This window comes from Suncus etruscus, chromosome 3, assembly GCF_024139225.1.
Source record: "Suncus etruscus isolate mSunEtr1 chromosome 3, mSunEtr1.pri.cur, whole genome shotgun sequence".
In the NCBI taxonomy this organism is placed as follows: domain Eukaryota; kingdom Metazoa; phylum Chordata; class Mammalia; order Eulipotyphla; family Soricidae; genus Suncus; species Suncus etruscus.
The window spans coordinates 145,157,045-145,170,117 of record NC_064850.1 but is presented as its reverse complement, the minus strand read 5'-3'; the positions used below and the strand labels follow the sequence as shown (position 1 = coordinate 145,170,117).

The 13,073-nt window shown below is 41.5% G+C and overlaps 1 protein-coding gene across 1 annotated transcript in view; it reads left to right on the top strand.

Moving 5' to 3' along the window:
• The window catches only part of YES1 (YES proto-oncogene 1, Src family tyrosine kinase), a 71,271-nt gene extending 59,056 nt beyond the window's left edge, over positions 1-12,215 (top strand). The window contains exons 7-12 of the mRNA XM_049770070.1: positions 271-426; positions 582-761; positions 2,532-2,608; positions 4,952-5,105; positions 10,137-10,268; positions 11,680-12,215. Of these exons, the coding sequence (XP_049626027.1) occupies positions 271-426; positions 582-761; positions 2,532-2,608; positions 4,952-5,105; positions 10,137-10,268; positions 11,680-11,888 (908 nt within the window). The 3' untranslated portion in view covers positions 11,889-12,215. The remainder of the gene's footprint in view (positions 1-270; positions 427-581; positions 762-2,531; positions 2,609-4,951; positions 5,106-10,136; positions 10,269-11,679) is intronic.
• The last annotated feature ends 858 nt before the right edge of the window (positions 12,216-13,073 follow it).

Genomic DNA, 13,073 nt, shown 5'->3' with positions numbered 1-13,073 from the left:
CAGGAGTGATTACTGAGCACATAGCCAGGAGTAACCCCTGAGTATCACCGAGTGTGGCCCCAAAAATTGTTTGATTTATGGTATGCTTTGCTTCTAATACACAATCCCCCTCCTCTCTCTGTTTTTACTTTTAAATAAATCTAGTCACTTTTATTTTGGTTTATGCTCCCTATGATATTTTGTTTTTGTTTTCACTCTCTACATTTCTTTTTTAAAGTATTTACAGTCCTTTTATAAGTAATTTTAAAGTGTACCTATTCCTTCATCTAGAACATGCTGATGGCTTATGTCATAAGTTAACAACTGTGTGTCCAACTGTGAAACCCCAGACTCAGGGCCTGGCAAAAGATGCTTGGGAAATTCCTCGAGAATCTTTGCGACTAGAGGTTAAGCTAGGACAAGGATGTTTTGGAGAAGTATGGATGGGTAAGAATACTGAATTTTGTTTTGGTTGTTCTTAATTAGTCGTAAGTTAGTGCCATAGTTTATGATAAAATATTTTGAAATATTTAAGGTAATTTCTACTTATTCAATTTCTCAAAAAAAAATCTTAAAAGGTAATATAAATGTCGTTTTTCTAGGAACGTGGAATGGAACGACAAAAGTAGCAATCAAAACACTAAAACCAGGCACAATGATGCCAGAAGCTTTTCTTCAAGAGGCTCAGATTATGAAGAAGTTAAGACATGATAAACTTGTTCCTCTGTATGCTGTTGTTTCTGAAGAACCAATTTACATAGTCACTGAATTTATGTCAAAAGGTATGTGTGTTTTGTAATTCTTAGGGTATTCTATTGATAAATTTTAGGGGAAACCTCTCTTTATTTCTACTTTATACATACAGTTTTTTAAAATGAAATATTTTATTTATTTTTGGTTTTGTTCTATACCCAGTTGCTATAGCACCACCAGGAACCAGTGAGCCATCAACTATTTTTTGACAATAACGCTCTTACATTTCATCATTTTTTCCTCTATTCTTTCTTTTTTGTTTTGTTTTTTTGTTTTCTGTTTTTTTGAGTTAGTTATACCCTGTGTCTCCCTGGAGTTACTCCTGACTCTGCACTCAGAAGTCACTCCTGGAAGTCTCAGGGGACCATATGGGATGCTGGGATTCGAACCTGGTTCTGTCTCAGGTCAGCCACATGCAAGGCAAACGCCTTACCTCTGTGCTATCTTTCCAGCTCTAATCTTCTTGATTGTTTCTGTGAGCATGAAAGTTACAGGGCCTTGCAGTACTTGTACACTTGAGTGTAGTGCTAAATGTTGCACACTTTAGTTGCGAATGAGTTTGGTTGAAGTACTTCAGAATTCAAATAGCACTAAAGGGATCCAACTGGGATAATGTGAGGCAATAGCAGTAATTAAACTTGCAGCCTCACTGACTTCTCACTGCAAAGTAGGCAGTCTACAGCTGAGCTGTCCTGAGTGGTCCCTTCTTCCCCCTCTATTTCCCTCCTATCTACTCATTTTTAACCTTTTTTTTGTTTGTTTTTTTTTTGTTTGTTTGTTTTTGGGCCACACCCGGCGTTGCTCAGGGGTTACTCCTGGCAGTCTGCTCAGAAATAGCTCCTGGCAGGCACGGGGGACCATATGGGACACCGGGATTCGAACCAACCACCTTTGGTCCTGGATCGGCTGCTTGCAAGGCAAACACCCCTGTGCTATCTCTGGGCCCTCTTTTTTACCTCTTAAAGTGATAATTACATCCTCTCTTTAGTAGACTTTCCTCACTAACTGTAGTTCCATCTAGTGGTAACAGGGCCAACTACAATGCACTGTTAAAGAAATTTTTTTTCTTCCACAAGAACCCCCGCCAAAAGTTGATAACTTTTTAAGGTGCATATATATATTGATGGCCAAACATACTAATGGCCTAAAGCACAGTGCCTCACATAATTTTTAGATGCTATTAAAAGTGTCTAAAACTTCAGGCTATGTTCTTTTATAAGAATCTTAAGAGCTGCAAAGATATTGAAGAATAGGGGCCAGAGAGATAGCACAATGGTAGTGTTTGCCTCGAAAGCAGCCAACCCAGCACCAATGGTGGTTTGAAATCCAGCATCCATATGGTCCCCTGTGCCTGACAGGGGTGATTTCTGAGTAGAGAGCCAGAAGTAACCCTTGAATGCTGCTGGGTGTGGCTCAAAACCAAAAAAAAAATTTTTTTTTTAAGGAATAAAGAGCTGGGGCCAGAGAGATAGCATGGAAGTAAGGCATTTGCCTTGCATGCAGAAGAACGGTGGTTCAAATCCCGGTATCCCATATGGTCCCCCGAGCCTGCCAGGAGCGATTTCTGAGCGTAGAGCCAGGACTGACCCCTGAGCGCTGCTGGGTGTAACACAAAAACCAGGAAGGAAGGAAGGGAGGGAGGGAGGGAGGGAGGGAGGGAGGGAGGGAGGGAGGGAGGGAGGGAGGATAAAAGGATAAAGAGCTGTTTTAATTGTGATGCAATGATCTGGAGGTGGGAGAATGTTGTAATCCAATTTTAAGACTTCTGATTTTTCTTGAATGTCTTGATTTTTTTATAGGGAGTTTGTTAGATTTCCTGAAGGAAGGAGATGGAAAATATTTGAAGCTCCCACAACTGGTTGATATGGCTGCTCAGGTACTTTAATGATGATGATACATAGATGAAATTTGAATTGAAATGGAATATTAAAATTGTAAGATAGGGATGGAGAGAGAACTTAAAGGGCGGAACTCTTGCTTCACATTCAGGAGCCCTCAAGTTTGACCTCTGACACCACATTGTACCCCAAGTATAGCTAGGAGTGACCTCTGACCACCAAGCTAGGTACATCTTCTAAGCTCTACCAGGTATGCCACCAAAGCAAATCATCATCTTAATAGAATACTATTATTTATATAACATAATTAATAGGATTTGGGGGAAGGGCACCCAGTGCCTCTCATGGCCTACTTTTGGCTCTGTACTCAGAAATTATTCTTCTCGGGGGCCGGAGAGATAGCATGGAGGTAAGGCGTTTGCCTTTCATGCAGGAGGTCATTGGTTTGAATCCCGGCGCCCCATATGGTCCCCCGTGCCTGCCAGGAGCAATTTCTGAGCCTGGAGCCAGGAATAACTCCTGAGCACTGCCGGGTGTGACCCAAAAACCACCAAAAAAAAAAAGAAATTATTCTTCTCAGGCTCAGAAGACCAAATGGGCCAGAACCCGGGTTGGCCTGATGAAGGAAAAGCCCTACCCTCTGTGCTCATTCTCTAGCTCCAAATTCATAGAATTTGTTTTAGTTTTTGTTTTTGCTTTGGGGCCACACTGGCTCGGGTTACTTCTGGCTCTGCGTTCAGAAATCACTCCTGGCTCGGGGGACCATATGGCACTCTGGGTATCAAACCCTGGGTCAGCCGCATGCAAGCAAACGCCCTACCACTGTGCTATTGTTCCAGCCCCTAAAATCATAGAATTTTAGAGCTGAACGGAACATCAGAGATACCTAATCTGATCTTCTGTTATAATTTAATTTAGTATTTAAAGGTCAGCAGTTTCGGGGCCGGAGAGATAGCATGGAGGTAAGGCTTTCGTGAGCCTTGCATGCAGAAGGACAGTGGTTTGAATCCTGGCATCCCATATGGTCCCCTGAGCCTGTCAGGAGCGATTTCTGAGCATAAAGCCAGGAGTAACCTCTGAGTGCTGCCAGATGTGACCAAACAAACAAACAAACAAACAAAAAAGGTCAGTTTCTAAAATATATCATTCCTTTTTTGGTTTTGGCCACACCCAGTAACGCTCAGGGGGTTACTCCTGGCAATGTGCTTAGAAATTGTTCCTCCTTTGGGGAACCATATGGGACGCCAGGGGATTGAACCAAGGTCTATCCTAGGTCAGCGTGTACTGATTCCTAAGAGCAGAGTCAGGAGTAACCCCTGAGTACCTCCGGGTGTGGCCCAGAAGTCAAAACAAATCAAGGGGCCGGAGAGATAGCATGGAGGTAAGGTGTTTGCCTTTCATGCAGGAGGTCATCGGTTCGAATCCCGACGTCCCATATGGTCCCCCGTGCCTGCCAGGAGCAATTTCTGAGCCTGGAGCCAGGAATAACCCCTGAGCACTGCCGGGTGTGACCCAAAAACCCAAAAAAAAAAAAAAAAAGTTTCTATTTAGATGAATTCTAGATATATTTTGAATGAAATCTAGATGTATCTATAGTTTCTATATAGATATTTATTCATTTATTTATTTGTTTTTTATTAACATGTTGATTCTAAGATTGCACTCTTAGCATCTGGGTGTCCATGGAATCTTGCTGTTTAGAACTTTATGCCAAGAAACTGCTTGTTAGGAGCTGTGCCAACCTATTACATGCTCATGACTTTAAGACTCTTAAAAACTCAGTGGTGGGGCCGGAGAGATAGCATGGAGGTAAGGCGTTTGCCTTGCATGCAGAAGGTCGGTGGTTTGAATCCCAGCATCCCATATGGTCCCCCGAGCCTACCAGGAGTGATTTCTGAGCATAGAGCCAGGAGTGACCCCTGAGCACTGCCGGGTGTGACCCAAAAACCAAAAACAAAAAAAAAAACAAAACAAAAAAAAAAACTCAGTGGTACAAAAACTTAGTTTACAAACTGCTTTTATGGTAAAGAGACAGATCCATATTTAAGCTTTGTGTATACATCTCTTATTTCTCTTCCTCTTATGTCATTCCTCCAGGTTAATGCTTTAGTTTTTTGTTATCTGCCTGACAGTGTCTTATTAATATCATTTTTTTTTTTTTTCAAAAAATATGACTTATTTTTTTGTTTCTTTCTTGATTGTTCGGAGCCAGTCCTGGTAGTACTTAGAAGCTACCAGAACCATACACATGCTACTGAGAAGGGAGGGCAGACCCAGGACCTCAAGCCTCGTCCTTGCCCAAGATGTATGAATTTCATAGATCTGACTGAGCACTAACCAAAATTGTCTTCTTCCTCCTTTGTATCATATCTTCTCCCAAGATTGCTGATGGAATGGCATATATTGAAAGAATGAATTATATTCACCGAGATCTTCGAGCTGCTAATATTCTTGTAGGAGAAAATCTTGTGTGCAAAATAGCAGATTTTGGTTTAGCAAGGTTAATTGAGGACAATGAATATACAGCAAGACAAGGTAAAATCACTTTTTAATAAATGTTTGTAATCTAATGTTCAACATACTTTACCATTCTTTGAATATAGGATTATACAGAATAAGAATAGCCTTATACTGACTCAGAAGAATCATAGAAACATTGATTTGGATCAGTAAAATTAGGCATGAATTTTAGTATGATTTTCTGCAAAGAAGAACTTGACTGGTGTTTTTACACTATATTTATAGCAAGCAGTTCACTTTGCTCTAAGTTCCTTTTTATATGTCAATAAATAAGAAACCTAGGGACAGGAGTGAATGCTTTTTGTTCATGAGTCCCAAGTTTGATCCCTAGCACCATAGGCTTCTTGAGACAGAATTGGGGGTAACCCATATGGCCCAAAAACTAAAACAAGAAAAAAGAAAAGTAAAAGATTTATAGAAAAAATAGTTTGTGGTGCTGGAGCAAAGTGCAGTGGGTAGGATGTTTGCCTTGCATGTGACTAACCTGGTTTGATCCCTAGCACAGAAACAGGAGTAAACCCTGATATTCACCGGATGTAGCACCCAAACCATAATAAAAATAAATGTTTGTGACAGTGTTTAAAACTGCAGATTTCATTCATGCTGGAACCAGAAAAGATATATATAATGCTATATATTTCATATAATGTGAAATTTTATATATCTTATATAACATAAGATAAACAAAATTGTTTATTTTGGCTGTGGCAGGGGTACTGTCAAAATCTGGTGGTACTTAGGGCTTACACCAAGTTGAGCGCTTTGATCATTCCTGGCAATATTTTTTTTTTTTTTTTTTGGTTTTTGGGCCACACCTGGCGGTGCTCAGGGGTTACTCCTGGCTGTCTGCTCAGAAATAGCTCCTGGCAGGCACGGGGGACCATATGGGACACCGGGATTCGAACCAACCACCTTTGGTCCTGGATCGGCTGCTTGCAAGGCAAATGCCACTGTGCTATCTCTCCGGGCCCTCCTGGCAATATTTAAGGAACCATATGAGGTGCTGGGCATCAAACCTGGGGTGGCCATGTGCAGGGCAAGTGCCTTACTCTATGTACTATCGCTCTTAGTCCTAGATTGTAAGCTGCTACATTTAGTTAGGTTTTTTTTTTTTTGGGGGGGGGGGGGCACGTCCAGAAATGCTCGGGTTAGTTCTGGCTCTGCACTCAAGAATTGCTTCTGGGGACCGGGAAGGTGGCGCTAGAGGTAAGGTGTCTGCCTTACAAGCGCTAGCCAAGGAACGGACCGCGGTTCGATCCCCCGGCGTCCCATATGGTCCCCCCAAGCCAGGGGCGATTTCTGAGCACATAGCCAGGAGTAACCCCTGAGCGTCAAACGGGTGTGGCCCAAAAACAAAAAAAAAAAAAAAAAAAAAAGAATTACTTCTGATGGTGCTCAGAGACCATATGGCTGCCAGGGATTGAACCTGGGTTGGCTTAATGCAAGGAAAGCACCCTACCTGTACTATTTCTCCAATCCCAACAGTATTTTGGGTCTTTTTTGTCTTTTTGAGGGGCGGAGAAAGGGCTGGGCCATACCTGGCAGTGCTCAGGGACTACTCCTGGATCTGTACTAAGGAATCCTTCCTAATGATGCTCAAGAGATCATATGGGATGCCATAGATTAAATTAAACCTGAGCCTATCATCTGCAAGGCATCCACCCCACATGTAGTACTGGCCACACCCAGCAGACCTCGGGTTACTCCTGGCTCTGCACTCAGAAATCACCCCTGGCAGGCTGGGGGCCCATATGGGATGCCAGGAATCGAACCGGGTTCCTCTCAGTCGGCTGCATGCAAGGAAGGCAAATGCCTTACTACTATGCTATCTGTCTGGCCCCCAAGTATGGGTTTTTAAATACTGATATATTATTGACCCAGAAATTCAACCAAATTCTATCTTTTAGATTTTACTTCAGTCTCCTTATTAAATACCAAAAGACTAGTTAGTTAATAATTCTTTGCAAGACTATTGTGAAATTTGAAGTAATGAATGTGTATTGCTTGGCATTATCTATTTATTACTTAGTAGGTAGTAGGACTTCTATTTTTTTTTTTTTTTTTTTTTTTTGGTTTTTGGGCCACACCCGTTTGATGCTCAGGGGTTACTCCTGGCTATGTGCTCAGAAATCGCCCCTGGCTTGGGGGGACCATATGGAACGCCAGGGGATCGAACCGCAGTCCTTCCTTGGCTAGCGCTTGCAAGGCAGACACCTTACCTCCAGCGCCACCTACCCGGCCCCAGGACTTCTATTTTTATAAGCAGAGTGATAACATTTTTTTTTTTTTTTTTTTTTGGTTTTTGGTTTTTGGGTCACACCCAGTGACACTCAGGGGTTACTCCTGGCTATGCTCTCAGGAATCGCTCCTGGCTCAGGGAACCATATGGCATGCGGGGATTGATCCCAGATTCGTCCTGGGTCAGCCATATGCAAGGCAAACACCCTACCACTGCACTATCGCTCTGGCTCCTGATAACTCTAAACAACTGTAAGAAGCACCTGTTATGTAGTGACAAAAAGTATTTGGAAAGTACTGTAGGAATGTTACAGAGAAATAGTAGCTTCTGTGCTTCTCTGATGTTTCAAAGAGCAGAACTTTAGGGGCCTGTGTGATAGCACAGCAGTAGGGCGTTTGCCTTGCATGTAGCTGACCCAGGTCCCCGACGGTCCCCCAAGCCAGGAGCAATTTCTGAGCACATAGCCAGGAGTAACCCCAAGCATCACCAGATGTGGCCCAAAAACAACAACAACAAAATCAAAGAGCAGAACTTTGAAGAAATTAAAGATTTTTGGTTTGGTTTGGTTTTATTGGGTCACACCTGACAGCGCTCAGGGGTTACTCCTGGCTCTACACTCAGAAATCGCTCCTCGGGGGCCGGGCGGTGGCGCTGGAGATAAGGTGCCTGCCTTGCTTGCGCTAGCCTAGGACGGACCACGGTTCGATCCCCCGGCGTCCCATATGGTCCCCCAAGAAGCCAGGAGCAACTTCTGAGTGCATAGCCAGGAGTAACCCCTGAGCGTCACAGGGTGTGGCCCAAAAACCAAAAAAAAAAAAAATTAAAAAATAAATAAAAAAATAAATGCTTTAAAAAAAGAAATCGCTCCTCGCAGGCTCGGGGGACCATATGGGATGCCAGGATTTGAACCACCGTCCTTCTGCATGCAAGGCAAAAACCCTACCTCCATGCTATCTCCCTGGCCCCAGAAATTATAGGTTGTTCATCCTGCATGATGCCTATAGTGAATCAACACATCTACAAAAGTAAAGAGAACAAAATTAGTGTCAGGGATGGCTCCAGTGTTGGAACACATGCATAGAATTTTTGAGGCCTTAAGTTCAATTCCTGGTGTGCATGATCCCTAGAGTCTGATTGGCTTTAGTGGCTTGATCATTGCACTGCTGGACCCACGCATTTCTATGAGTGGCCCATTAAAATTCTTGGCATTCAGTATATACTCTTTGGGCTGCTTTCTATGCTCTACTTTCTCTTTGACAAACATTGTAGTCTCAAATGCTAGATATAAGGACCCCATTAGAGGAAAATATGATTGGGGCTAGAGCAATAGTACAGCCTTTGATTTGCACATGGAAAACCTGGGTTTGATCCCCTGCATCCCATATGGTCCCCCTAGCCCTCCCAGGAGTGGGCTCAGGAGTAATTCCTGAGTGCAGAGCCAGGCTGTCAGGTGTGGCACAAAAAAAAAAAAGTATGCTTTTGGGGCTGCAGATAGCACAACAGGGAGGGATCTTGTCTTGCATGTAGCCAACTTGGATTTAATCTCCAGCATCCCAAATTGTCCCTTGAGCAACACCAGGAATGATTCCTGAGAACAGAGCCAAAAGTAACCCCTGAGCATTGCTGGGTATGGCCCCAATACAAAACAAAATGCTTTTTGGCTGAACATAAGCTTACAAGTAGGAACTCTTGGTTCAGTCACCAGCTCCACATGGTTCCTTGAATACCCCAGACAAAGAGCTGGGAGTAACCCCTGGTGTGGCTCCCTGGTTTTCATTTAAAAAATGGAACCAGGAGCCAGAGAGAGATAGCACAGCAGTAGGGTGTTTGCCTTGCACACAGCCGATCCAGGATGGATGGTGGTTTGAATTCCAGCATTTCATATAGTTCCCCATTCCTGCCAGGAGCAATTTCTGAGCGCAGAGCCAGGAGTAATCCCTGAGAGCCATCAGGTGTGACCCAAAAAAAAAAAAAAAAAAACAAATGGAACCACACACACAAAAAAAATTTTTTTCTGCTACACTAAAAGCATACATATACTTATTATTTTACTAATAAGAAATGTTTATAAAGTTTAATACAATAAAATTTTCCAGAGAGATGCCATGAAATAAAAAAGAGAATATAGGGGCCGGAGAAATAGCATGGAGGTAAGGCATTTGCCTTGCATGCAGAAGGACGGTGATTCGAATCCCAGCATCCCATATGGTCCCCCGAGGAGTGACCCCTGAGCACCGCGGGTTTGACCCAAAAACCAAAAAAAGAGAGAATACTACCAACCAGTAGATAATACACCAGAATATGCCATCAGCAGCAGATACAGCCACCAGACTCTGTTGTTGGACTGACTTCAAAAGTTTAGACTATATATAGATCACATTCTGGTTGCAAACTGTATTTCTTTTTGATTTTTGGATGTGTATGGGCACACTCAGCAATTCTCAGGGATTAGTCCTGGCTCTGAGAAATTACTCCTGATGCTTAGGGGACAATATAGGGTGCCAAGGAATCAAGCCCAGGTCAGGAGTGTGCAAGGCAAGCACCTTACCTGCTGTACTCTCTAGCCCTTAACCTGTATTTTCTTTCATTTCTATCTTTTTCTTAAGTTATTAAATATTTTCTTAGAAAGACTAATTTATTCTAACATGGTTTAAATATTAAAGAATTTTTTATATATATATCTTACTTTTTTAAGGAATTTTACATCAAACATACAATAGGGATATTTATAAAAGGTTAACCCTGTTAGACTATCTTTTTATAGATTTTAAAGTCACTTTAATACAAAATTATCTATGTTATTTTAGGTGCAAAATTTCCAATTAAATGGACAGCTCCTGAGGCTGCACTATATGGTCGATTTACAATCAAGTCTGATGTATGGTCATTTGGGATTCTACTGACAGAACTGGTAACCAAGGGCCGAGTGCCATATCCAGGTAAGTTTTATAATGCTTAGCTAGCCCTTTAGTGACTTTAACTTGAACTTAATAGGAACAAAAATAAGAGGAGAAGGGAATAGGCTTTATTTCTTTTGTTTTTGTTTTTGGGTCACACCCAACAGCGCTCAGGGGTTACTCCTGGCTCTATGCTCAGAAATCGCTCCTGGCAGGCTCAGGGGACCATATGGGATTGCCGGGATTCGAACCACCATCCTTCTGCTTGTTAGGCAAATGCACTACCTCCATGCTATCTCTCCGGCCCCGCTTTATTTCTTCTTTATGTCTCCATCTTTCATTTTCTTTCCTCTTTTTAATTTGGCATTGGATGGATAGCAGCCTATGATCATCATTAAGGCAGGGACAGGGACAGGTACACATGGTGATAATGCATTCACTTCCACTTTCTACCACAGGCCTTTTCCCATAAAGCCTTTTAGGTTTTGGTTTTTAGGTCCCACTCCGCAGCGCTCGGGTTACTCCTGACTCTGCGCTCAAAATCGCTCCTGGCAGGCTCGCCAGAGATTCTACCCCGGTCCATCCAGAATGGGTCACATACTAGGCAAATGCCCTACCACTGTTCTATCACACACCCCCCAATAGAGTCTTCTATCAGATAATAGTATTCAAATATCTTAAATATTTGGTTCTTCTTCCTTAGCCCCAATACAACCTTCCCCCTAGTAATTAGGTGTGTACTATTTTTATGATTAATCTAGGGGGAGCCACTGATGATGGTGGAGCAGGGCGTTACAAAAAACTACAAGAAGAAACTGTACAATAGCCTGAAAGCTTAACAGACAATATTATATAAGGAAACTCAGAGAAGTGAAGTGATACAGGTTCATTTGTATTATTTTGGGCAGAAATGACAAAGACCCTTCTAACATTTTAGAAAGTTTTTTCGTAATGATACCTTGTTATGATGTTCCTCTTGAGCTAAGTAGTAGTACTCTAAAATCTCAAATTTAAATGGAGTTGCCTTATGAGAACATTCGTGTTAAAAGTAGGATGTTAGGTGGAATTAGAAAATTAAATAGTTAAAACGTGTTATCTTTTTCTCATGTTCTTGTGGAGATATTTTGACATTTAAATAAATTTTGAAGGGACCAGAGAGATATTACAGTGTGAGTAAGAAGGCATTTGCTTTGCATGCAGTTGACCTGGGTTTGGTTCCTGAACTCCATATGCTCCCCAAGTCCAATGGGAGTGCAGAGCCAGCAATAAGTCCTGAGCACTGCCGGGTATGACTCAAAAAAATCTCCCAAAACTAATTTAAAAAAAATTAAAAATAACCTTTGATTTATCTCACAAAACTACTCTGTTTCATGTCAGTATGTGGGCAATTTGTTTTGCTTTGATTATGTATTTGGCATCATGTAAAAAATACACTTTAAATCTTGTGTGTTAGGCATGGTCAACCGTGAAGTGCTGGAACAGGTAGAACGCGGATACAGGATGCCTTGCCCTCAAGGTTGTCCAGAATCCCTTCATGAATTGATGAATCTTTGCTGGAAGAGGGACCCAGATGAAAGACCAACATTTGAATATATCCAGTCCTTCCTGGAAGACTATTTCACAGCTACAGAGCCACAGTACCAGCCAGGAGAAAATTTATAGATCAAGTAGCCTATTTTCTATGCACAGATCTGCCAAAATGTAAAGACCTTGTGTTGTCGTCGTCTTACATGCATCCAGGAATCAAAAGAAGAAAAATCTTCATTCTGCATGTTTTTAATGGTAAACTGGAATACCAGATTGGTTGCACAAAACCACTTTTTCCCCCCAAGGGTTAAACTGAAGCACCAGTGATGAATTTTTCTACTTATTTCAGGGTCCAAAGAAAGTATAGCTAAGAATTAGATAATAGTGAAAATGAAAGCAAAGATAAGACAACTCTTTATTAATCACTCTTACCCCCAAATCTAGACTTCTTAAGAGTAAATATTTAATATATGAGAATATACCTAAAATTAAGGAACTTTTTGTTTTTGTTTTTGGTTTTTGGGCCACACCCGGCGGTGCTCAGGGGATACTCCTGGCTATCTGCTCAGAAATAGCTCCTGGCAGGCACAGGGGACCATATGGGACACCGGGATTCGAACCAACCACCTTTGGTCCTTTATCGGCTGCTTGCAAGGCAAATGCCGCTGTGCTATCTCTCCGGGCCCCAAATTAAGGAACTTTATGGGACCAAACACTTCCATTCCAGTTTTTAAAACAATGAATGTAAATTCATTGTCAAAAGCAGAAATATGCAATCTTAATAAATGCCTCCTTTTGCATGGAAATGGGCTGTTTTTAGACTCAAAGAGGAAAATAAACATTTAAAATGTAATTAAATATTAGACCTCTAATGGAATTGAAAGTAAGTGCACTAAACTAAAATTAATGGAACAGAAAAGTAGCAGAAATTTTCATTTTAGTGTTTTCTAAATAATTCAGTTTAAAGAAAGGTAAGTAGAAAGTGAGTTGGTTTTTATAAGGTTTCCTTGATTTGTTTAACAGAAGATGATATGTAATTAAAGTTGTACTCTTCAAGGAGAAATCTTTTCACCTTTAGATTGCATGAAACTACAAGACCCATCATTTAAGCAGTCCCTTTAAAAAAAAAAAAGACTGATATATTACTGTATGTACTGATGGTGATGGGTGCCACAAATATAAAATACCACTGGATCAGGGACTTGTATGCACTTTTGCCCATATTGAATATAGAATAACAAAAATATTTAAAAGAAATACTGAGAAAATGTGAAAGTTTAACAGAAGGATGAAATGTTATGTTTATTATTGATCTTATGA